Here is a 25000-nt window from a genome sequence, read left to right on the forward strand (position 1 = left end):
ATCACAGGGACACTTTCATCTCACAAAAGTGTCTTTGTCTTGCAACTACGATACTAAAAATCTCAGACAGATAATCATAAATTTGTTACGTTATCGCCGTCATGTCGGTGGCAAAAGTGAAAGATCGTTTATGTGTTGGAACCAACAAGGACGTAGCTTTCGTGTAGCCGAACCCACCCCCTATTGACAGACCTTTTTCTTCGGGGGTTGGGTACGGCTACTCGCAAGCTAACAAGAATATAACCAACCTCGTCCCCAGGGTCTCTCTTCTTCCCTTCCTTTAGGACGAGGACGAGGGGACGAGGTTGGTTATGTTCTTGTTAGCTTACGAGTAGCCGTACCTAACCACCGAAGAAAAACGTCTTTCAATAGGGGGTGGGTTCGGCTACACGAAAACTGCATCCTTGTTGGTGCCAACACATAAACGCTCTTTCTATGTCTGCGATTTTTATCCAGGGTCTCTCTTCTTCCCTTCCATTTAGGAAGGGAAGAAGAGAGACCCTGGGGAAGAGGTGGGAACATAACATGCAAGTCGAAGATAAGCGATTATGTAAAATAGTGTATCATCAATTTTCATTCATCACCCATTATTTATTTGCCACGGAGGATTCATCAGGCTTATCTTCCATTATTATTCAACACATTGTGACAATGTCCAAATATGATCATAGCGCGCTCAATAAAATAGGGAAAACTACGGAAAAATAGAAACTTGACACCCGGCATTTATCAGATTACGCTGAAGAATGCCATCACCTCCCATACAACATTCGAACTTGTGAACTGTAGGTGCAGATGACATAGCGTTAGGGTTAGGTCTGTATTTTAGAACCATCGAAACTGGTATTCAGCCTTAAAAATGGCAATATGAGGAAAAATCTTTGGCCTGGTTTGAGAATGTCATCACCTTCCTCAAAAAATTTACGTAACAAACGACGATTTACGTAAAAGCGTCAATGAAGTCCTTACCAGTCAGCCGGGGTAAAACGTGCGAGCCAAGAGAGAGGGAGAAGTAGGTTCGGCAGATGTAAGATGGGGTTGGCAGTGCAAACGAATTACCGACCCAACAATGTGAGGGCGTGCAATGTATTGTGGGAAGGATACGACCCATAAGACTTTTTAACCTTACAAAATCGGCTGCCATCTTGTTTTCAACATGCTAATTCGTGGCTATCTCCATGAAGACCATATGTCATGCGCGTGCGCAGCCTCACTGTTAGGAGGACTGCACAAACAGATCCAACATCGTTGCTTTATTCTTTGGCAATCACGGAAAAAAAAACAAACAAACAAAAAAACAAGAAATGTTTGGAGCCAACAAGTTTTGAATGTTGTTTTGAACGTTGTTGGTAGTGGTGTGTAAATGGATGTGACAACTTGCAACAACTTATTACGGAGATGGTAATCTTTGCTGGCGACGTCCCACAAGCAAACGTTCTTCTCCAAAAGTTCTACGAGCTGATCTACTTCTGCATCTGTCCACTTGCGAGTCTTTCCTCTTCTGTGGCGTCGGTGTTCGTCTTTTCTTACCGTTTCTTGGTGGTGTTATTTCTTGCTCCGCCATTATAATGATAATTTTGGTTTCTTAAGTCTTGAGGTTTAAAATTCGAACAAAAATCCCACACGTGCACTTCGCGTACTATGACGTACGTGCGTCTCCATGGAGACCATATTGTAATGCGCGTGCGTGGCCTCAACAATGTTGGAAGAGACCCGTTGGAAGAGTTTTAAGGAAGAGTTGTGCTACCCTTCAGTGATCACGGAACAAAAGAAATGTTGGGAATTGTTGACTCAAAAGTTTGACCAGTTTCAAACTTCGCGCAACAACATGCAACACCCAACAATGTTGGGAGTTGTTGCACGGCAATGTTGCGTCCGTTTGCACGGACCTTAACAGTAAAACGTAAAAAAAAGGCTCTCAATTGTTTTATTTTAAATGACCACACACAGAAACGAATAGTTCATTAATCTTGCAATCTGAGGTTTTTAAAACAGCGCCACAGTAATACTACGATGTTTGTGATCAATTTGTTAATTTGAACTGTCCTCGTTTACTATTGCAGCAAGGCAGAAGAACTTCCCAACGGAAAAATTGAACGCACTCTGTCGGTGGACTGGGGAGAATTTGTTGGTAGAGGTGTTAACTTTAAAATCGCTAAGGCTACCGCTGCTAAGCGGGCAGTGCAGGCGCTGAAAAGAATCTCCAATGTAACGAACCCAGTTGATGGACAATTGAATGGACATTACGTTTAAGTGAGTGAAAGAGAGATTGGGATCTTGCTGCAAGAAATGACATGAAAATCAGTCTTTTAAGACATTTTTATTCATAGCAAATTGAAAAGCTGTAAGCTTTCCACCCTTAAATAATATTAGTGCAATACCTCGTTTAACGATCGTTTAATGATCTTTCAAAAAAGGACGTATGTCCGCTAAGAACAGGCCAGAAACTAGAAATAACTCTTGGCGATCAATATAGTAGTTCGTAATTTCATGCTGGAAGATTTTTTTCAGTTTTAGTTTTGCCTTGCTCTGCTTGATGATTTAGCCTCAACCTAAACAGCGTGAGTAACGTTTTAGTGTAGACCGCAACGCCAACGATGAGGATTACAGACACTTCATTGAAAGCAAGGAGGGCTAAATTTGAACAACTTATTAACGTTTATACATTTAACATTCCATATATTTCCTTGGGACATAATTTCATGCAAACCGATTTTTTAACGGAATATTTTAAAACATCAACCATCATTGTAAAGTTCAGATTTCATTCATTGTAATTCCTTGTGTTTGCTTTAACCATAATTTCATATCAAACTATGTACTTGAGAACATTTTAGATGACGTTTTTCTCGTCGGATTTTCTTAAATTTTCCTTTATTGTACTGCAATGTGATTTTTGTGCAATAGGAGGAACTAAGAGGTATTTGCATTACCGGTAGGTTGCGCAAAGAAATCACAGCATCCGAGATGTTTTCATGCTAACTAATTCCAAATCACCGCTGAGTTCAAATGTCTCTTCGGGATTCCTCGGGTCTTTTCGGGATACTTAACAAAAGGGGGTTAAAGCAACGACGACGTTAACGAGAAGCACACCACTTAGGACTTGAACACTCGAGGATGAATTCTACATTCGCTTCCTAGACCTCCAATGGTGTTTCCAACAACACCATTCCTGGACACTCAGTACACAATTTACAGCAATCTTTTAGTGATTGCATTAACGAAAATAAATATTTTCTGTTGACGTTCTTTTAGCCATCCCTGACGTCTTTGCGCATGCTCCTTAATACTCGAGAGTCTTTGCTCGAATAAAGGCAGTCTCTCTATAGTATTTGTACGACTTGTGTAAAAGTGGCCATGATTCGTCGTTACTGGGTAGATATGAGCTGCACAATAGCATTAATAATCGTACTACTTTGCTCGCAGTTCGTATTATCCGAACCAGGATTCTCAATTTTACTCTCGAGTAATCGGTCCAGTTCCATTCTCAGGTCTTGCAGCAGTGTAGCAATCTGCCGAAAAAGACAGACGCTGATTAATTTTTTCCACAAATACAATATGTTTCTGTTTACTTGGGTAGAGCAACAGTTTTATTATCTTTTAATCTCTTTCCCTTTTTTTTTTAATAAACGCCATACGCTGCTTTAAATTAATAGAATGGAGAATAAAATAATTCAATAAACTTTTCGAAAAAGCGAGTTCCAAGGCCGATAAGCGATGGTTCGCGTCTCTCAAAAGTCCATATAATTTTCTGGTTCACTCTGGTATTTAAGTCCTTCAGCATATTTCAAAAGAAAACACTTAAAGCCATTCCCTGCTTGCAGACGTCTCTTTCCTTTTGCGTTCGATTGACGCGTACAGGAAAAGAGACCTCCGCCATGGGGCTAAACTCGCTGCGTTGAGCATGCGCGGTGATTACTTAGCGACCGAATCCACACGTGATACTTCACGTTGTGTGGGCTCACCTAATAACAGCGGAATTACTGTAAAGGGAATGCGCAAGACACAGCGGGCTCAAGTCACAGTCAGCCATGCAGCATAACATGGGGCATGCCGTTTGAAGATCAGAGTGCCGTCCAAGATTGTGGACGGTGGTTGGATCAAAGGGAGTTTGAGACCCATGGAAGAGGTCTCTTTTTCCCGTACAACGCAAAAAGAAAAGCGATATCTTCTAGCAGGGAATTAGAGCCCCGAAAACCAATAATTTTGTTTTTGTTTTTTTCGTTTTTCTCTTGAAAACTTGTTACAAAAAACAATTTTTCAACATAAACGGAACTGTTTTTTGGGCACAAAAGCTTCAAGGAGCTTTAAAAGGATCTTGTGACGAGAAAGCTCTCTGAAAATTCTTCAAGAGCCCATTCAAACCTCGGAACCCGCCAAAGAGGAATTCGTGGATATTGGTCACGCGTGACATAGCTTGATTGTAAAATCACTTATAAGTCCAGTTTTATCACTACCGGTAATAAAGAAACATTTTTCCTGTCAATTTGACTTTAATGTGTCTTCACCTTACGATTTAAGATTTAAGTCACCACTTTAAACATGGTTCCGAAGACCTTTCTGTTTGCTTTGAAGAGGTCCTAGAAACGATATTCGCTTGTCGGATTGTAGGGGTAAGTCATACATGGACTAATTTCCGGGGCTATTCTTGAGTAGGAGTGAGCTTTCCTTAAATATATTTCATCAATTGTTCTACAAACCTGGCGCGAAGAGGCTGAGAATCGTATCCATCCATCGTCAATGGAAATAACAAAAACACCTTTCTCTAAGTTTAGGGACAAACTGTCTCCACAGAACAGAAGCAGAGCGTACATTGATACCATGCTGCAGTCCCGTATGTAGACCTTTGAAGTCTTGACTTTCTCGTGATACACAAGATATGGACTGTCAAAATTGTTGACTTGAAAATTAACTGACTTGGGGTGAACAAACACCTGGAAGAAATTCAGCACCTCATTCAGAAACGGATTTGCACTTCGAAGAACTTTCATAGAGGGTTCATGATGACAATAACCGAAAGCTAAACCTTTAAAAATTTCAAAAACAATTTTTCTTGTCTCTCTGTTTGGTCCTGGTTACTGAGATGATTTTTAGAACGATGCCCTTATTCCGTGAAGATATATAACATTTACGTCATGTAAGTATCCCAAAGTGAATTTGAGAGATATCAATACACCTCTTTCATAATGGCGACCAAATAAAATATTCTTTTGATTTAATGCTAATAAGCCTTTCTAGCCTCGCTACGACCAGCAAATTTCAAAAGAATTTTTGTTTTTAAACGAGGCCAGTAGGTCTAATTAACATATAAAGACAAAACAATGTAAAAGAGGTCGCCTTTTATGAAAGTGGTCTATCAGTGGCAACATAGTTAATAGAGGGGACTGGTTTTGAAGCTCGGCAAACATCAAAGGAGCAAACAAAGATGCCAAGATTTATGTTGGAAAGTCCACGACCGTGCAAAACTATGGTGGCAAGCAGCAAACTGACGCTTTTTTAAAGTAATTAAACAGGGAAATGAGTTGGATTTGCAAGAAATTGCATACAAAAATTCCAGTATGAATGGTGTGGCATAAAGAAGCGTGAAACAGGCGCCAAAAGCAACTCGGACATCGGCGATTACAATTTGCGTGCACAGTGACCTGGCAAAATCAATAGCCGCGCGGTTGTTGGCGACCTGGTGATGACAAAGACCTTGCTGTATTCATAATGCTAACAAATTTTGGTTACAAATTGAAACTATTGTCGAGTTGCGCAACGCAGTCTATATTGCGGTTTTATTCCGGTCACAGCCAATACACCTTGTGCACAATACAGTTCTTTCCTTTTGGGTAATTTAGATTGAGATAATGGGGGACAGGTGAGTTCACAAAAGATGAGAAGGGGGGGGGAGGGAGGGGGAAAAGGGGGTTGGAGAAAGGCAAAACAAATGCCATCAAAGACACAAACTGTTCAAACCTGTCCATCATTCTTGGTCCAAAATTTCAGTTCAGCAGCTTTGACACTGACAGGAATAGCACCTGACAACAAGAATTAGAAAAAAGAATTTGAAAATAAGCTGCTAGTGGATAATATCTTTTACAAATCGGTTTTGACTACTGAACTCCTTCCTTCCCAGGTTATGACGCGAAACGATTTTAGATGCATTAAAGTTCGTATATTTGAACTGTGGAAATGGACAGGAAATGAAGGTTTCCAAAGTTTATCGCAGTTTGATAAGCAACTTACGCATCATTCCAGGCGACCCTGAATAGGATTCTAACTCTGTTTCATTTGCAATCCGGGATTAAATCACAACTGACTACAAAACACGGTATCCTTATCCCTCAGTATTAAAAATTATAAGTAACAAAGAAAAAGTCTGCTACGAGTCTAGTGGCCCATCAAGCCGGCGCTTATCTCCGGTTACTGTAGCATAAAGCGACTGGGAGTATTTCTACTCCCCCCTGGATGGGATGCTAGTCCATCGCAGGGTTACCCCCAGCATTAATTTTGCCGGTACCCATGCATACACCTGGGCGAAGAGAGGCACCGTGAGAGTAGTGTCTTGCCCAAGAACACAACACAATGTCCCCAGCCAGGATTCGAACCTGGACCGCTCGAGCCGGAGTCGAGCACACTGACCATGAGGCCACCGCGTCTGCCCATTAAAATAACGTGCTATGTACTTATTGACTGAGTTGGCGGGCCGGACATGAAAATATTTGGCCCGAGGTCATGGTGTACGGACCGTGCGCAGCGAGGTCCGCGCGCCATGACGAAGGGGCCGCACGAGCCATATGATAAAAATATGTTATTCACCGGCTGGGAGGTACGTATAGGGAAAAACTGTGCCCGAGGTCTTGAGTACGCGGCCGAGGGACGTACTCAAGTCCGAGGGCACAGTTTTTCCTTATATATGGTTTTAGATACTATCATCATAATTTTTAGTATTACTAGTTTTTATTTATTATTAGATTTTAGACATTACAGTTTTTGTAAACTTTTATTATAGAACGTAGAATACGCAATTCAGCTCCATGGGCTGCAATGTATTTTAATAAAGTATCTATCTATCTATTGCATTTTAAGAGGTAAAATCCAATGTTTCGTCGCGGCGCAGTAAAAAAAAATAACTTTAAGATTTTCCGCGAATTCCGGACCAGGCAACTGGTCCGGATGGAAAATAGTTGGACCCGCCAAGAGCACGTTATTAGCCAATCAGATTCAAGGATTTAGGATTCCGGCCTGCTGAGATATGCTTCAGACAAAGATAACTGAGTTATTTCACCGGGTGCAGCCTCATCATTAACTCAAATCCAGCTTCAACCCGGCTACTGATATCTTACCCACCTGCCGCGGTCGCCTTGTACTTAATGTCTGGTTTCACAACTTGAACGACATTTGGAAACAGAGCACCGCACACAATACCAAGTACTAGTTTCTGATTTTTTGAGTTTACATTCATCTAAAACCAAAGAAATAATCATTAAGACGTGGTGCTCTTCCAAATCCGTCCGGAAGTGCTTATATAATAGGCCATTTCCGAGTTCATGTCTGCCTCCTCTTGAAAGCGAGTCTAAGTGCGAAGTTTTTCTTATGAAAATTAGTTTTCATTCATATGTAAAGTAGAACTAATTACCATCACAAAACTTCGTGCTTAGACTCGCTTTGAAGACGAGGCAAACATGAACTCGGAAATGGCCTAAGATGCGCGCCGACTTCAATAAGCGTCACGAAGTGTCCCCTTTCTAGCTCCTCTGCTCAACTTCAACATCACTTGTTTTGAGAAACACTAAACACTTAATGATCGGTCCCGAGGGGAACAGTTAATTTTGTTTCCCGAGAATCTCAATGTTTCCTTGAGGCGCAGCCCAGGGAAACATTGAGATTCTCGGGAAACAAAATTAACTGTTTTCCCAGAGACCAGTATTAAGTGATTTGTTATATAACACAAAAAGAAAAGCGAGCAATGGCAACAGCAGCGGCGGTCGTCGGTCAACATTCGCGGGTAACAGTGCACTGTTACCTTCCGACCGTGACGTCATAGATTTTGCTCAGAAACTTTTGGCGGGAAACAGTTTTATTGTTAAATAATCATGTGACCCCGAATTAACCAATGAAAGCACGTGCTGTTGAGGGAAAAAAAACTCAGCTATATAACAAAGATTTGGTTTTTTGGTTTTTACGAGACATCTGATTTGTCTCTTCTACTGGGCAACCCTGCCCAGAGGGAAGGAGCACGAACAGGACTCGAGGTCCTATGCGAGGTGCTCCACCCTACCCTATGCAGACCAGAAAGACCAGACCACAACACCGGGAACTACATGCCCTACTCTTTACGACAAGTGTGCGGGTTCTTTTACGTCTCACAGGATTATGAACATTGAAGGGTTGTGAGACGGGACCTCCGGCTTATCGTCCTTATCCGAGAAGACTAGAGAGTCTAACCATTTGCAGATGTAATTACAAAGGCAGCACTTTCTCCTCAGTTATTTAAAGACCCTGAGTGTTGGTCCGGCCGGAGTGGAACTCACGACCTCCCGCGTGACAGCCCTGTGCTCAACCAACTGAGTCACCGGTGCGCGGTCTAACATTAACGTCACTAAGTGTCCTCTTCACACTGCTCCTCAAATAAAGATAAAAAGCTGAGTTTACCTTAACCTAAAAATAACGCGAACCCAAACACTTGCCCGCCTATTGTTAGAAACAGGTATCAAATGCTTACACTTTTGTGTTGGATATCAAAATTGGGCGTGCATTTAATAGGCCACGTTCGATATATCAATATTCACACATGGCTACGAGGGTGATCTAAACCGAAGGTCGTGGGTTCAATTCCCACCCTGGTCAGAGTTTTTCCCTGTCCTTGTGAGGGTCCATTTCCATTAATAGGGCTAACGCTCACATGGTTCATATGGGGGTAGAAAACTAGCACTTCACATTGTGCTCTAATCAGTTAAGTCAGTTAAATTTGAATATAGTCTTGTTTAGAAATCTCCCTTGAGACTTGTGAGACAAAGGCAACAGAACTGAGCGGTGAAATTTGACCATAAAGCCTCGTTGCCATGCTTGAATATTGATATATCGAACTCGGCCTATTACGAGTCTTTAATAATTCAGAAATCTTTAAAGGCGAACATGTGCTAAAAAGGAATAGCTCTGGCTATAAATTCTATTGTTTGCCATCCAAAATGAAAGCCAACGTCAAGGATTACAGCATGACGAGATAGATGTACGCGCTTCATGGAACTCAACGCAAAGTTTTCCTTGAACTTATTTCCGTCGTTTAGCCATTTACAACAATGGTCTTTGAGTCATACATGGAGTCATTGTGCAGTCCTAGACATATCTGAGTAAACAGATGCGTAAGTTGGGTCAAAATTGTTGTTTGTAGCCGGGTCTGTCGTTTTACCATTTCTTGCGAAATCTGCTTAAAGTAAAGGAGTGATACGTTCAGTGTGTGGATCGATTCTCAATCAACAGAGCTAATTCATACCTCACACCTGAAGTTGTTGAATTTGAAACAAATCGCCGTTTCCTCGATGTCACACTATGGGACGATTGCCGAAAAAGAAATCACCCTTAAATGACGAAGGAATGTGCATTTAACGCTCACATCCCCGTTTCACTCTCTGGATGTCTTACAATAGTAACGTTTTTGTTGTGAGAAGATTTACCAGAAGCCCTTCCCTTACTGCACGTGACGTATACAACCTTGTACACATGCACTTGTTCCCACCCCACCCTTGTGACTTACCATTTCGCCTGTGGCCAACAAGACTCCGTCTCCAGTTCTCGGCGCCAGTCTCTTCATTTTTCTGGCTGTGAGGTCGGCTTGTATGAACCCGATATCAGCCAAGAGTTCGGCGTACTGACACTTTAAACTTGCTATCATCTACAAAAAAATTAAGGCAGCAATAATACTCATTTTGACATTTCACAAGGGCGTTGGTATTGCTCAATTTTGCCTACACTACCAAGAAGAAGCATACAACAGTACAGATACAGAGGCCTAAAGGTCAGCAAAGACATCATACGCCAGTTTATTGAAGGAAGGCATAAAATAAATATAGCCCACCATTACTCATAGTACAGACCTGTGTCTCCAGAGACAAACCAATTCACACTAAATTAGTGTGACACCTCCGGATACGAAAACCCAAAAACACTTTGTAGAAAAAAAAAAGGAAACGTATACCCCCGCCAACTACGCTGCCGTGGGGGATGAGTCACGAAAACGAATCACGAAAACAACTAAAACACATTTAACTCAAAGCTAAACTAAGGAGCTGAAATGTTGCTGACCTAGAATGGTTATCAAATCGTAACGGCCTACTAAAAATATCTGAGACTCATACCCATAATCCCCCTCGCACGGCACCAACCCTCCTGTCCGTGCCGGCAAAATAACTATTTCTGCTTATTGCGCTTTGCTTCATTGTCAGAAATACTATTTTCCTTGTTGTGGCTACGAAACTGTACCGTGCAGGTAGACAACTTCCGTGGAGGTAAGCAAGTAAGACCGCAAAGTTTGCATATATTTGAGACTCAAGCCGCAACTATATGGCCATTTGTTTTCTACTTTTCCACAGAAAATATGCTTTATGAGGAAAGTAGCAAAAATGTACCGGAAACTCAAGGAGAGTCCAAATAATACTAGCCAATCCCTTCTCATGAGCGACCAGCTATGTTTGGTGTTAAAGGCAGATAACAATATAATGCCAGTATAAATGCGCAGATTTCTTGTTATGCTGTATCAGTTAAGCGCTTTCTACTCATTTAGAGGTATTTTTGCGCGGTTTACTGAATATGCGGGAAAAGCAGATCTTAACAAGTGTTATTGAAATCCAAAACGAAAATAAGGTAGATAATTAATCAACAATATTTGTAAAAAGCTTCAAAACAAAAAGCAATGTATGGCGGTCTTTTCCAAATTAAAGCTTAATTACTGATCTCTGAAAAATGCATGGTTACCCCCGATTTTCTTTCTGGATACCAAGATCACTTGCTAAGTTCTGCTTTCTCCGCAAGTTAGTTATCGAAAGGAAAAACGTACATTGGTCATTTGAAGCCTTTGGCGCGATTTCTAACGGGCGCTCTCGAAGACATTAATTTTCCTGGTTTGCTTATAAATCTTGTTACTATACATTTCTTGTTACTCTAAATTTCTATTTTACCTGAAGGGTTTTCATTGACAAGAAATTCGTTCTACAATAATGATATCCTGCTGACATCCCGCGTTCCATTTCCTGTAGCCAACCCTACAAAGAAAAACAGTACAAATTTCAGCTAAAAAACTAAGTAATGCTTAATTAGTAATTCTCTTAAGAATTTTTCACACACGAATATAAACTACCATTTGAAAATAACAGATGTAAGTTTCCCAACTAGAAAGAGCCAGGTCTCTTACTTTGTAGGCGCCGCGCAAGGACCTACCATAACGCCCTCACCACTCAGGAATACAAAACCAAGTTTGGCAAACAACAGTTAAAACGTGAAAATAGAGCGGTTTTCAATTGAGTGTCGAAAGTAATTAGCGAATTACTTTGGTTTTGCATCTTCTTCACTCAGTGATTGGTTCAAAGTTTTCGCGCCACTTTTTCAACCAATCAGAAGTGAAACCAAAACCAATCGTGGCTCGCGCGTGCACATTTTCCCGTCTTTTGTGTCGGCTACGTGCAATTACTTCGAGTTTTGATTGGTTTACTGGACTGTCTCTGTCCTTTTTGATTGACTGAAGCAATTACTATGGATTTGGTATTACGACACTCATTTCAAAACCGCTCTATTAACAATTACGCATTTTGTCCTGAGAACGTTTAGGCAGTGAAACAATTTTCCAAGCAGGTGTTAGTTGTCCATGCCACTCTCTAAAGTAGGGATACGGACACCACTCCATATAGTACAGGGTGCAAAAGCATTAAAAGTTTTCGCCTCATACACCCCTCCCATCCGAGACCACGGCCATTAGGTAACTTATACTCGAGCACTAAAACAGAACGCACAACCAACATCAGGCTCCGTCCAAAACGGTCTAGTACCACCCTGAGCTCCCTTACCTTGTAGCTATTTAGGAGAGTCAAATGATCGCTGTTAGCAACGGCCATTTCTTGCCTTTTCTTGTCTGCTTCCTCCCTCTTGTCAAAAGGCGCTGACTATATTTAACAAAAACGTTTTAGTATATAAGCAAACGTGGTTTTCTTTGATGTTAGCATATTCCATAATGTACTTACAAACGGTGATCTGTAGCTAAGTATAGCGCCAATCGTTAAAACGGGATCCAGACAACCAAATATGGCTCCAAGGAGGATTAGCTTTCCTATTCTGAAGAGAAAATTAACAGAAGTATTTAGATTTCAGTCCACGTTAAGCCTTCTTTAAAATATTTCTTGACTTTAAATGAACAACTTAATGACGACAAGGAAGGAAAAGAACGAGCCTGGGTTCGAAGTTTAACATTCTCTTGTTTAAAGTGCCCCTGTGATAAAAAAAAAATCACTTCCCTTTTCTCCTCAGATTTTGAAAGTGTGTTTGCTTAACATCTGACTGGCAAAATTTTGAGCTTTGATTTTTACCCAAAGGTAGTTTACAAGGGTGTAACTTTTGGATTTCACGGTCCGCCTTTAGTCACGATTACTCACGTTCAAAACTGACCGATTGGACCTCCGATGGTTGGATCCAGGGAAGGGTGACGTCAAAGGCTCACTAGCTCAAAATTTCGGCGTGTGAATGCAGCTTATTATATGTGCAAAGCGCGAGTATCAGAGTCTGAAAGCCCAAAACTTCCGTGCTGCATATTAATTCTGCGGTGTACACACGCATTGCATTCTTAAACTAGTGAGCCTTTGACTTCATTTTCTCTTCGACCCAGCTCTCTCAAGATCTTAAAGTGAGTAATGGCGGACTAATAAAAAGGAAAATTCCAGTTAAAATAGACAAGTGTGTTCTTGAAATTAAGGATTAAACCTTTGGTCGCTTGGTGTTTAGTTAACATAGTTTTGAAATCCAAAGAAAAATAAAAATTGATTTTTTGGTCACAGGGGCTCTTTAAAACAATAGCGCGACAGTATGATAACGTCACCAAATCCAAAATGTTGCGCCAAAGGAATTAAAAGAGTGTAATGGATGGTGAATTCCATTTCTAAAACGCTTTCAGTCATAAGATTGCTCTTTTTAATAGCAATGTAACCCTACTTATTCAAAAAATGGAGTTTTCCTTTAACGGGACAGAGTAACCTCTGCTTTGAAAGTGTGTATGAGTCACTTAGATGACTTTACCGACAAAGAAATGCGTGAAATCAACTGATTGTATGGATACCGAGATCTTATTTCATGGTCTTTTGTTTGCAACCAGTCTCCAGAGGCAAAGATAACAATGGTGTAATGTCATTTTATATTATCTGAAGAGAAGAAGTGAAGAAAAAGTTAGACAACTTAAATTAGACCCTACCTTACGTCAACAGGTAATGCAGCCAAATGGTAACCCAGTGGAGTGAGGTTCTTAATAAAAGGGAAATAAAATGTAGATAGAAAGGTTTTCAGTGAAGTGAAGAAAGTACTTCACAACTGCTAGGCTTTGCAGCTGATCAAACGCTTGGTGATTGGATCTCAATCGAAATCTCTCTCCAAACTCTAAGCCGGTCAGGAGCAAAATAGGTAAACTGAAAATAAAACCAATTGAGATTTTCTTTGCCGGTTATCATCGTTAAAAACCGACTCACTATATCCACATAAAGACCATTGGTAAAAGGCAAAGTCTGCTTACGAGCCTAATGGCCCATTAGGCCGGAGCTTATCCCGGTTTCTGTAGCATGAAGCGACTAGGAGTATTTCTACTCCCCCGTCCATAGCAGGGTTACCCCCAGTATTAAATTCGCCGGTACCAATTTAAATACACACCTGGGTGCAGAGAGGCCCCGTGAGAGTAAAGTGTCAGGCTTGCCCAAGAACACTACACAATGTCCCCAGCCAGGACCCGAACCCGGACCACTCGATCCGGAGTCGAGCGCACTGACCATGAGGCCACCGCGCCTCCCACATAAAGACCATTGCTCTTAGATAAATATAGCCTGAATTTCAGCCGCCTTTTCCACTTGTTAAGTCAACCGGGGAGAGAGAATTCGCAAACGCAGGAGCCAACTGAAATTCAGGCTACGATAAGTACCACATTCTAATGAAGAAAAACAGGAAAATCGTAAAATGCTATTATCCACGACCTTTAGACGAAACTGATTCACTCCCGTCAAATGAACCAACTGTCCATTGTCGACGGATGTTACTCTTCAAAGTTTCTGCCGCAAAAAAATGGTTTCCATATATTCAAAGCAATGAAGATTGGATCATTTCGCTTATTACGATTTCCTAACCAATTTAGGGAAGCGGAGCCACAACATTTTATTAAAAAAGAAAAAATCTTTGTACGCGGTAGTATTCAAAGCCTGTGGTGGTGGTGGAACCATGAAAAGAAGAAGGTAACAGTTCAAATATGAAAGACATATTTTTCTCTTCACATCTACGAACTCACAAAATGACCAACTCCCACAGAGTTGGATAAATTGACAGAGCACTCCACCTTTTTCGCAGGAGTCATGGGTTCCGGCAAAATGCGCTCATCCCTAAATTTTTCAGGCTTTCCTTTCGTTACTGCCTAAGAAACGGTAATATCTGCGACGATCTAAAAGCTTAAAACAAGCAAATTTCCAAAACTTTACGTAACCGAAACCCAAATGCAAGAACGCAACTGATTGGTTTAGTTGATGGTCAGCGGGATTACTTACGTAGCATGCGCATCCAAAACCTACCAAGAAGCCACAAATATCGAAGTCTGAGGAAGGTTGCTCGAAGCCTGGTTAGGGCTAACCGATGGTTAAGAGGTATCAAAACTTCTAGGTTTTTGTGGTATTCAAGGTTGGTTAGCGCTGACCCTGCTTCGAGCATCCCACGCCTGATCAGTTCCACGGAGCGTTATACAAATTTAATATGTCATGGTTTGGCATTTAATACCTCATCAGAGTCAAAAGCCCCAATGTCATGAAGTCGTTTGATGGATTCATTGATCGATTCATCAGACGGCGGCTGCAGTAGCTTGCCAAGAACGTCCTGTGAACGAACAACAGCCGAGTATAAGTTCGCGTCGAGTGAGGAACTGTTTTTTCAGGATTTTTAGAGCTGCTTAAGTTGTTCACTTTACAGAATTGATAATTTCTTTACATTTATGTAGTGTATAGCATAATAATTAACAACACCAAAATACGCAATACAATACAAATCATGATTTGTCATACCAAGGTCCCACGACACTTTTTCTTAGTCTTATTGTGCTTTACAATTAGTATTCCTTGGAAATCTGTCTGGCAATACCTGTGTTATTCAGTCATTCGATTGACATAATGATAAGAAAATGAGCCGCTTGCCGAAAACAAACCTTTACATCTCGACCAATGAAGAGCTCCAGTACTTTAATACGTAGACACAACTTTTCCAGTGGAACTCGTTGGATTTCTAATAAAGTAAGGAATATCGCATTTTTCATTGTAATGGTAATTACTCTCACATTCACCATAGTGAGCCGCAGACTGCAATACGTGACTTCTTAGCTGTACAAATTTTGTGTTGATGACTGGTGAATGGCGAGATTTCTCCATCACGTTCAAAAATTAGTATATTCGGGTCGTTGGGGAGAAAGACAAACTACCCACAGATTAATAAAGTGTTTGTGAGGCCCTATAAGATAAACACCTCGTCAAGAAAAGGTAGAGACTGAAATTGCACAAAGAACTCTTTCAGTTTAACTAACTTCCGACCAAGAGCAGTTAGTTCAGCCAAATGCTATGAGCACTTATGGAGGCAAAAAAAAAGGAAAGGAAAGGAACTTTACTTAAGTGTCTTATCTTCTAACGCTGGAGCACTAGCTAATTATGGAAAATGTAAGCTGAAATCAACAATTAACACAAATCAAATCAAATGCTGGTTTTGAGGACAGGGGAAAACTGGAGTACCCGAAGAAAATACTCTCGGTGCAGAGTAGAGAATCAACAAACTCAACCCACATATTGACCGACTAGGAAATGATTAGTATAGTAATTTTTATTAGCATCACTATTGTTCAGCATCTCCGACTCGCTGAAGATAAACAGTCGTTTTGGTAAAGGAAACTTAGTCATTCAACTTGTGGGGTTGTTGTATTCATTTTAAAAAATCATTCACATTAGCGTTGTTGGAAATGGAAGATAGCTATCCACTGATGTTCCTTTATACTTTCGCGTTAAATATTGACTTCACCTTTCGATAGCTAACATACCTGGGACCTGGTGACCAGCCATTTTGTGTTCAAACCGATAACTGGTAAACAAATGAAAGCAGACCCCGGATGTGACTCGTCCCGCTCTGCCTCGGCGCTGCCGTGCATTGGCTTGCGAGACCCAGACCTCATCCAGGCATTCCATTCCTTTGGTGGAATCATACCTGTATAGACAAAAATTGAAATAACACCTAAATGCAAGTTCTTACAGATGTTCACGCCTTTCTTAACTTTGGTTCTTTTCCCAGATGGCGATCAAATTCTACTGAAGAAATAAACTACCACTAATGTTATTGCGTATACGTTCTGCGCATCTCGAGACACTCGGGTTTCCTATCGGTGATGCTTACTAATACAGTTATATTCTTGCGCGGTTTAAAACTTTTCGGAGAAAGTAGATCGTAGTACGTGCTCTTGGTATGGTGGTAGCCATGCATTTTTGAGAGATAATTAAGGTTCAATTTGAGAAAGAACGCCATACATTGCTTTGTATTTTAAAGCTTTTTACAAATAGTGTTCATCAATTATCTTTGAAAAATAAGTGGTAACCCCCAATTTTCTTTTTGGATTTCAATAACACTTGATAAGATCTACGTTTCCTGCGTAATCGTAAACCGGGGCAAAAATACCTTTGAATTAGTAGGCACCGTCCTTAAGCTTCAGTTTAGAAAAGAATGCCATACATTGCTGTATTTTAAAGCTTTTTTCAAATATTGTTGATGAATTATCTTTGAAAAATGCGTCGTTACCCCCGATTTTCCTTTTGGATTTCAATAACACCTGGTAAGATCTGCCTTTTACGCATATTCATAAACCGCGCAAAATACCTGAGAATTAATAGGCACCGTCCTTTGAAGTTCCATAAAAGAGGAAATACAGCTACAGTAAATATTATTTATTATTCTGACCTGTTTTCCTTCATTCGCCCACAATCGATGACAAACACAACATCGTCTATAGTCACTGAGGTCTCTGCGATGTTTGTGGACAGAACTATCTTCCTCACGCCTTCTTTTTGCTTCCTAGAAGATGAGTATGTCAGCGGGATACAATTATAGACCCTAAGGCTTTTTCATATTTTCTGTACCTATCATTATAATTTCTCTACATGATAATATTCTAACAGTCTCCTCCAAAGAAATTATGCAAGCAAGAAGCGTAACAGTACAACGCTTGTCCTATCCATCTTTCCCACAAACTTTCCAGAGGTGAAACACAGTGTACAATGAGATTAATTAATGGTACCCTGTATATGCGTCAAGTAGTACCACAACGTGTCTTCTTAAGCTTAAGAAATGCATGAATTGCTGTTCGGTTAGAGTTGTAGTTACGGTTTGCGTCAAAAGGACCAGTTGTTACGTTTGTACAAAGTAAGTTTGAGAATCGTGTGGCTGCATGTACGGGACAGCCCTCGAGAGAAAGGGAAAATATATAACACAATGAACTGTATTAAAACGCGTTTTGACTGGTCGTCAGATAGAGAGAGAAAGAGGGAGGAAAGTCAGTCAATTCGCCCTCTGCCCAATTAGATATGACTCTTCATGTTGCAGGCTAATTGTCCAAAGCACCAAGGACAACTACACGCTTTATAAAGTGTTTTCCTTGGGCTGCCAATAAGGAACGATACGGACAGCAACCAGATGAGATCTTGTGATCTCGCATTCTCGGTAGTGGTTTTGCTGAGAATTTCTAGAGAAATTATAGCAATAAGTGGGAGAAAGTAAAGAAAACATGTGTCATGATGTCAAGGCTAGGAAAAAGGGATAACGCCACACTTCCAGTTGCAGTCCGGAAGCAGCAGGCCTTCGGTTGTTACGGGAACGGGGGCAACTTAAAACGTTTTAAGCTACTTTGCAATCGTAAGACTCGCCCTTCAAACACGTGCCTGGGTATGTTGAAATCAGCAAAATGAGATGAACGTTACTCACTTAAAAACCAAACTCTGTTCTTCACTAGACAGCGTGGAGTGAAGAGGAAATATCCTGAACCTGGAAGATAGTTTTTTTCAGCGAAATGATTTAGTTGGCAGTGCAACAAAGAGGGCATCAATGACGCTGAGTGATCTGTCTAACAATGGAGGGAAGTTCCTTTTATTCTTTATCAGCTACCAAATAAAATAACGAAAATTTGGCTTTACCAAACATGTTGATAGAGGTGAAAAGACAAAATCGTCATTTTATCAACTTGTTTCATAAACCCAGATTTCCATGATTTAATTGCACTCTTAACGTGCAAACGCGTGAACTGTGGTTACGTGGCTACGCGGCTACGTGGCTCCGTTCTTCTATCTCTTGCATGGATCAGTGACAATCATTGCTATGGGTTGTCTCACCTTTTTTGAAGCTTTGAGAACGAGGTATACCCTGAGGCTTTTTTTGCCACTGTTTGAACTTAGCCATGTAGCGGCACAGTTGCCATGTAGCCACAGTTTGAGCGTTGCGTGACAACACAAAGAACAGCTGCGTGGGAGACCAGGGTTAGGGTTGATTCAGAATTTTCCAAACACATGACCTGACCTTTGTGCTGTAAGAGACCTGTCTGGCAGCAACGAAAGATAATCACGCCACGCCAAACTGCATTCTCTTGTTCCTGAGAACACTACCTCTGAACACAGTGGATTACCTTTGTACTATCTAGAACTAGAATCAGTGACTGGCACAACCTCCTAAACTCTGTATCTGCTTAGATCTCAAGTGAAACTTATTGTAATAGCATAGCGCCCAACCACTTAAGAATAGCATGTAATAACTCTTCAGAACAGCTGAGCATTAATCATTTGTGGGGTGGCCGTAATAGAAAATACACGTGGATAAACATCAAAGAATGTTACCTGTCCGAGCTTTTTGGGCTAAATGTTCTATTATTCTGAAGTTCTTCCAACAAGGTTATTATTTCTCCCATACCAGGAAGGAACACTAAAATAGCTCCAGTTTTGGGATACTGCCGAAAGATAAAATGAGAAACCTCGTAAACTGATAGGCGTAAGTGGGCCACTAGAACTATACACATGCCTCCCCCCACCCCACCCCCATCCTTAGGAGCACCCAGAAAGGGAAAAAAACCAAGGACCAAGGATAGTGAGCTCCCCCTCCCACCCCTGCAAAAATATTACAACTATCTCATCAAGGGAGGGGAGAGGTTGCTGGTTAAATTATTATTGCCCTTTAGAGTGCCAGTGAATTAAGTACATGTAATTGCATCTATACATGGACAACTTAAGAAAAACATAATTTTTTGTAAAAGTTTTAGAGAGGTACCAGACTGCTGAGAGCAGTTGTGGGTTTGACTCCCTGGCTGAACCAACACTAAGGGCAGTAAAGTATTAGAACTGAGGAGAAGGTGCTGCCTTTGTCACTAGTAACACCAGCAAATGATTAGAGCTCCTTGTCTTCTTGGAAGAAACCTATATTTCGATTTGAATTCTAAACCTAAACATGCATTTAGCATAGCTGCACCTAAATTACTGGAATGGAACAAGATACCAGACTACATTAAAAAGAGTAAGAACCTTAATATCCCCCCTTCCCCGCTCCGGATAGAATTCTAGTCCATCACAGGGTTCCCCCAGCCATACGCCACTGGTACCCACTTATACACCTGGGTGGAGAGAGACAGCGTGGAGTAAGTTTCTTGTCCAGGGAAACAACTTGGCATTAGAAGCAGGCCTCGAATCTGCGACCCTGGGGTTGGGAATCTAGTGCACTAACCAGTGTGTCACCACAACAAAATAAATACAAATTTAAAGTAATGTAAAATAAAGAAATAAAGTAAATGCATACCTCATGTTCGCCTGCCACAATCCACTCCAGAATTGTAACAAGCAAATCATAATTGATTTTCTCATGATCCATGGCAACAAGAGACAAAATGGTGCTCTTACTGTAATCTGCCGAATGAAAGCAGTTTTGAGTCCTTTCTAAACTAAATTTGTCAAGTAAATTATTAGAAATAAAGAATGACATTACCTCACAGCAAAGCCAAATAATTATTACCTTGTTGTTATTCCTGCCTAATAATGGCTATAAAGCATTGACCAGGCTTGAATTGAATTGAAATGAATTGAATTGACCACATTGAAACTTTCTCAAAAGGACAGAGACAATTAAATTGGGTTAAGGTAATTCCCTTGAAATTGTTCTACTATCAAACTTTTTTGGAAACTTGGCATAATTAACATTCATGATATGAACATTAAAAAAATGCGTCCGCAGGCTCGTAAAATGGGGCATTTTTACTGTTTTCGCGTTAAAAATTCGAATCACCTTCATACAGAATTAAGTCTTGGTTACTTCAAAGACACAAAATTTTATTTTGAAAATAGAGCTTCTTTTATTTAAATAAGCAGTAATGCTTCATTTACGCCGACTTTGATTTCCTGGTTGTGGGAATAGTGCACTTTTTGGGACAGTTCCGTGGTCAGCTTGAAGTCCTCGCCTTGGGTAAAATACACCCAGTACGAAACTGTTTTCCAAAAAAAATTCATGTTCTACTATCAAATTTTTTTTCTTCTTCAAATATGTTCTTTATTAAACTGTTCCTAGCAAATACCTGAAAAAAACAATCGGGGGTCACCGTGCTCGTTTGAGAGAAAAGGAGCATTTATTTCGCTATCAGGTTTAGTTTGAGCGAAATCTCTTACGTTTTGTATGCGCACGTGCTCATGTGCGCGCGCTGATGACGCGAAAATCGTGCGCAGTAGGGATGCGCAATGCAATACTAAGGAATTACCTTAAATGCAATTTAACTTAGTTAACAACTAGGAGTTAGTATTCTCAGTGCTCAGCATAACGTTAGCATTTATGGGTGTACTGCGTGGTCTGCTGGTGTTCCCTAGTGTTGCGTTACTATTTTGGGTGTGATTACAGGGCATTCTGGTGATCACAGGGTTAGTGGTAGTCTATTGCCGCCGATGCATATGCCACTGCACATGTTCATAGTTTTACTCGGCTCAGCGTACGGGGCGTTTCATGTAGCTTGCTTTTTCTTAATGTCCCCACCCTTCTCCTCCCTTCTTTTGCAGTATTACCCATTATTTACACAGTAGGTTCTCTACTGTACTTCCAGTTCAGTGTGACAGGTGCCAGGGGCTAGGTTTTGGTGGGCACTCAGGGCTTGTGGCTGGATTGCAGGGCAGGCTCTTAGGTGTTCTACCTACTTGGTTTTGGGGTCAGCAGTTCCAGCCCCCCACATTCCTCAGCAGCAGTCCACAAACACATCCCCTTCACCTCCCCGACGGCAAGATTAGTTCTAACTGGTGATAAACATTGTATTTTCTGTATTGCATCCCCTGACCCAATATCCCCCAGTTAAAATAAACATGATAGAAGAATATAATATGAAATTTCATTTGTTTGAACTGCAGAGTAGAATGTACCAGTAGGTCTGAGGGAAAGTGGTCATCGCAGTTATGCAGCAACTTGAGAAGTTGTGAAAGAAGCCTGAATGGGACTGGAACCCAAGACTCCTGCCTCAATCACATTATCATGATCAACTACCTGTACTCAAATTGCTTCATAACTGCAATGATCACTTTCACTGAGACCAGGCTACATAAATGTGAACAGTTACAATAACTTACAGCTAAAGCTGACTCTTGTGTTGTAGATTGAATTGATAGGAAATGGACAACATGGATTAACAGGGTACTTCACAACATTTGTCAAAATATTGAACACCTATCTGATATTTGTGCATTTGACTTAGCGTATTATGCAGCCATTTTCCCTGCCTGCCAAGGTAGGCACAAGGCAACCCTTTCACAAGGGGAAACCTGCCAAGGCCCGTCATCTAGTCAATGGTTAATGTTTGTACATTCCCTGATCAACAAGACTGGTCGCAGTCCCCTCTGAGTCAGTCAAGCCACCCGCTTTAGTCATGCAAGTGAGCCAAAGAGTAAGGCTTCAAATATTTTACTCTTCAGTTCCCTTGTGTGACTAAAGTGCGTGGCTCGCCCGACTTAGAGGGGACTGCTAGCAGTCTACTGGTCAACTAGACCCACCAATACATGTATACTCCTTATTGTTCTTTGCATAATATCATAAGGGACTCACTAGCATATCTCCAAGCCATCTGATCTTCTGATAAATTCTGATCATCCACTTCATTATCAGGAGGTCTGAAGTCTGTGCAGGATATGGCATCCTGTATTTGTTGAAGTTCTCTTGAATTTTTATTCTTCTTGCCAGCTGCTATGTTTGGAACACTTAAAGATGCCATGGGTTTTGCATAGGGAGAAGATAAGTCGACTTGAAATCTGACAAAATGAAAGAAGGAAAGAAACCCTTCAAAACTTGGTAAAAGAAACTGTAATCCAGATTTGATAACCTTTCACACAACAGTGTACAGGAAAAGACAAGTAACTTGTGTACTACATAATACAAAATAGTGATATTCTTGTTAAGGTGGCTCAAACCAGTTTCAAGGCTTTCAAGCAACGTTCTTATTAGAAGGATTGGCACTACAATACTTACTAGCAATGTTACGGTACCAAATGAAACACCAACATTATTATTGCTGAACAAGATGCAGTCATTATTGTGATGTACTAAGTCACAGTGGCAACAGGAAGGCCCTGTAAAAATACCCTTTATTTTGTTTTAGTTATTCACATCTCAAAAACGAACTTGGCGACCCCCTTTTTTCATTGCTGGAAAACGAAAAATCAGAAGGCCAAGATGAAACTTTCTGCAAAGTTTAAATTCTGTGCAGCAGATTCAGAGCCAGCTTAAATGCGTGATTCTTGTAAGGTCTGAGCTCTGATTCCGCTGTGCACAGAGAATTTTTTTAAACTTTGCAGAAAGCCATAGACAATTTAAGAAAATTCAAGCTTAGGCAAGATTAGCAGCAAATTATAATTCACTTTAACCCTTATTGCACATCCACTTCTTCTGGATTACTTCCAGTCAAAGGGGACAACTGCACACTTTTTATGACAGTCCTGGCAGTACTGGCACTTCTGCAAAAACTGCAATCTCTCCCTACTTACTTTGTCATTTCCAAAGCATCCTCCAAAAACATCTCTTTTACTGGGAATGTCCGACCTATCAAAAGCATTTGCAAAAATTAATAGACATGCTTGGATTATCTTCATTTGTAAACAGATTTTACAGTGGCTCAAGATAGCAAATAGGGAGTTTAAGCAATCAGACTGTCATAACAACAACACTTTTTGCTATCATAATTTTGTAAGTATTCCTTCCTCCTCCTTGATGTTGTACAATAAAAAATATGGGAAAAGAATCCTACAGTTGGGGATGACTCTTAAGTAAAGATAAACAACAAAAAATTGGTGGATTTACAAAAAGTTATTTAAAACCTTAGAGTTGCTTTTTTTCTCTGTTGTTTTACAGAGTATGAAAATGAAGGAAATGTATCCATGAAGGACGTGTACTTTTCTTAATAATTATGTTTTCACGTTATTTTGAACAAATTTGAAAGTATATGTAGTGTTGTTTTATGGTATTGTGGTGGCCATCAATGTTGCTAAAACGCCTTAATAGCTCGGAATATGATGATAATTTCAGTTATTTATTCACATCACGAACACAAAATTAACAATGAGGGCATTACAAAGTTGCAAGATGAGGCCCAGCAGTTATCACTCTTGTTCGAGAAGCTGAGAATATCTTAGCATTTGCAGCTGTCAAAGAAAAGGTAAGCACCAAGAATCGTTGTGGTCATTACTTGAGCTCAGCTGACCAGCGACCCGGGGCCAGTTGCTCGAAGCCTGGTTAGCGCTAACCGTTGATTAAGAGGTATCAAAACCTATATAGGTTTCCATGGTATTTAATGCTGGTTAACACTAACCATGCTTCGGGCAACCCAGGACCAATTCAGTCACCCATGCCACAGGGGGTATAACAATACACTTCAGGTAAGTTTCATATAAAGGATGGGGAATGTTTGACTGAAATGTAAATAGAAATGTAATAGTCAACTCTCTCCAAGCAGATACTGCTATAAGGCAGACACTTCTTTACAGTGGACAGTGAATGATGGTCCTAACCAAAGTCATACCAATTATTTTGCTGAGACTAACAGTCTAGATACAGATACCTAGATCTGATGCTGAAGGCAAATACCTCCTCTCTTTAGAGAGAGCTACCAGTGTGTTGCAGATGTTGAAAATGTACCGGTAATAACATCATAATCACTAACAACACTCATGGCATTACCTGGTATATGAATGACAGGTGCTTCAAAGAAGTACTGTGAGAAAAGCTGAGCATTTAGAGTTGCACTCATAAGCACAACACGAAGATCTGGTCTGACTGTCAACAGGTCTTTCAGAACCATCATGAGAAAATCACTGCAAATTTACAATCATTTAGCATTCATAACTAAAGTTAATAACAGCAATGCTCAAGAGCATAAAAAAATCCAGACGGGCAGTAATTTGATTAATTCAGGGAGGCAGATTTTTTTTCTTTGCCAGGTACATGTAATTGGTACCTCAGTATTTCATGACGTTTCTACATTGTTTTTGTCTTTAAGTGCCTTGAGTATGTAGTAAAGAAGGTGGTAAATATATTAAACCTGTTGGTACACGTAAATATAAAATAATATTGATGTTAATTTAGTAAATAAATGAAAAGCGCACAGGTTCCCCATTTCATGGCAAAGCACCCAGAATAGTTATAGGAATGTCGCAGGCTGGACTCCTATTACGAGCACTTTGATTGTATTTAAGTCTTTCCATGACATCATCAAAAAAATGCA

At 40.5% G+C, this 25000-nt stretch overlaps 1 protein-coding gene across 2 annotated transcripts in view; it reads right to left on the minus strand.

The window, feature by feature from the left end:
* Nucleotides 1-2305: 2305 nt before the first annotated feature.
* The window catches only part of LOC137978405 (putative ATP-dependent RNA helicase DHX57), a 33847-nt gene continuing 11152 nt past the window's right edge, over nt 2306-25000 (minus strand). For both annotated transcript variants that reach the window (XM_068825306.1, XM_068825307.1), the window contains exons 6-24: nt 24457-24590; nt 23268-23322; nt 22333-22535; nt 20062-20168; nt 19113-19222; nt 18211-18270; nt 17191-17304; nt 16283-16446; nt 15407-15483; nt 14986-15081; nt 13433-13482; nt 12216-12306; nt 12042-12137; nt 11160-11243; nt 9740-9877; nt 7333-7447; nt 5959-6020; nt 4701-4934; nt 2306-3512 (exon numbers count right to left, since the gene is read on the minus strand). In XM_068825306.1, coding sequence (XP_068681407.1) covers nt 3369-3512; nt 4701-4934; nt 5959-6020; nt 7333-7447; nt 9740-9877; nt 11160-11243; nt 12042-12137; nt 12216-12306; nt 13433-13482; nt 14986-15081; nt 15407-15483; nt 16283-16446; nt 17191-17304; nt 18211-18270; nt 19113-19222; nt 20062-20168; nt 22333-22535; nt 23268-23322; nt 24457-24590 — 2134 coding nt within the window. In that variant the 3' untranslated portion in view covers nt 2306-3368. The remainder of the gene's footprint in view (nt 3513-4700; nt 4935-5958; nt 6021-7332; nt 7448-9739; nt 9878-11159; nt 11244-12041; nt 12138-12215; nt 12307-13432; nt 13483-14985; nt 15082-15406; nt 15484-16282; nt 16447-17190; nt 17305-18210; nt 18271-19112; nt 19223-20061; nt 20169-22332; nt 22536-23267; nt 23323-24456; nt 24591-25000) is intronic.

This window comes from Montipora foliosa, chromosome 12, assembly GCF_036669935.1.
Source record: "Montipora foliosa isolate CH-2021 chromosome 12, ASM3666993v2, whole genome shotgun sequence".
NCBI classification, from domain to species: Eukaryota; Metazoa; Cnidaria; class Anthozoa; order Scleractinia; family Acroporidae; genus Montipora; species Montipora foliosa.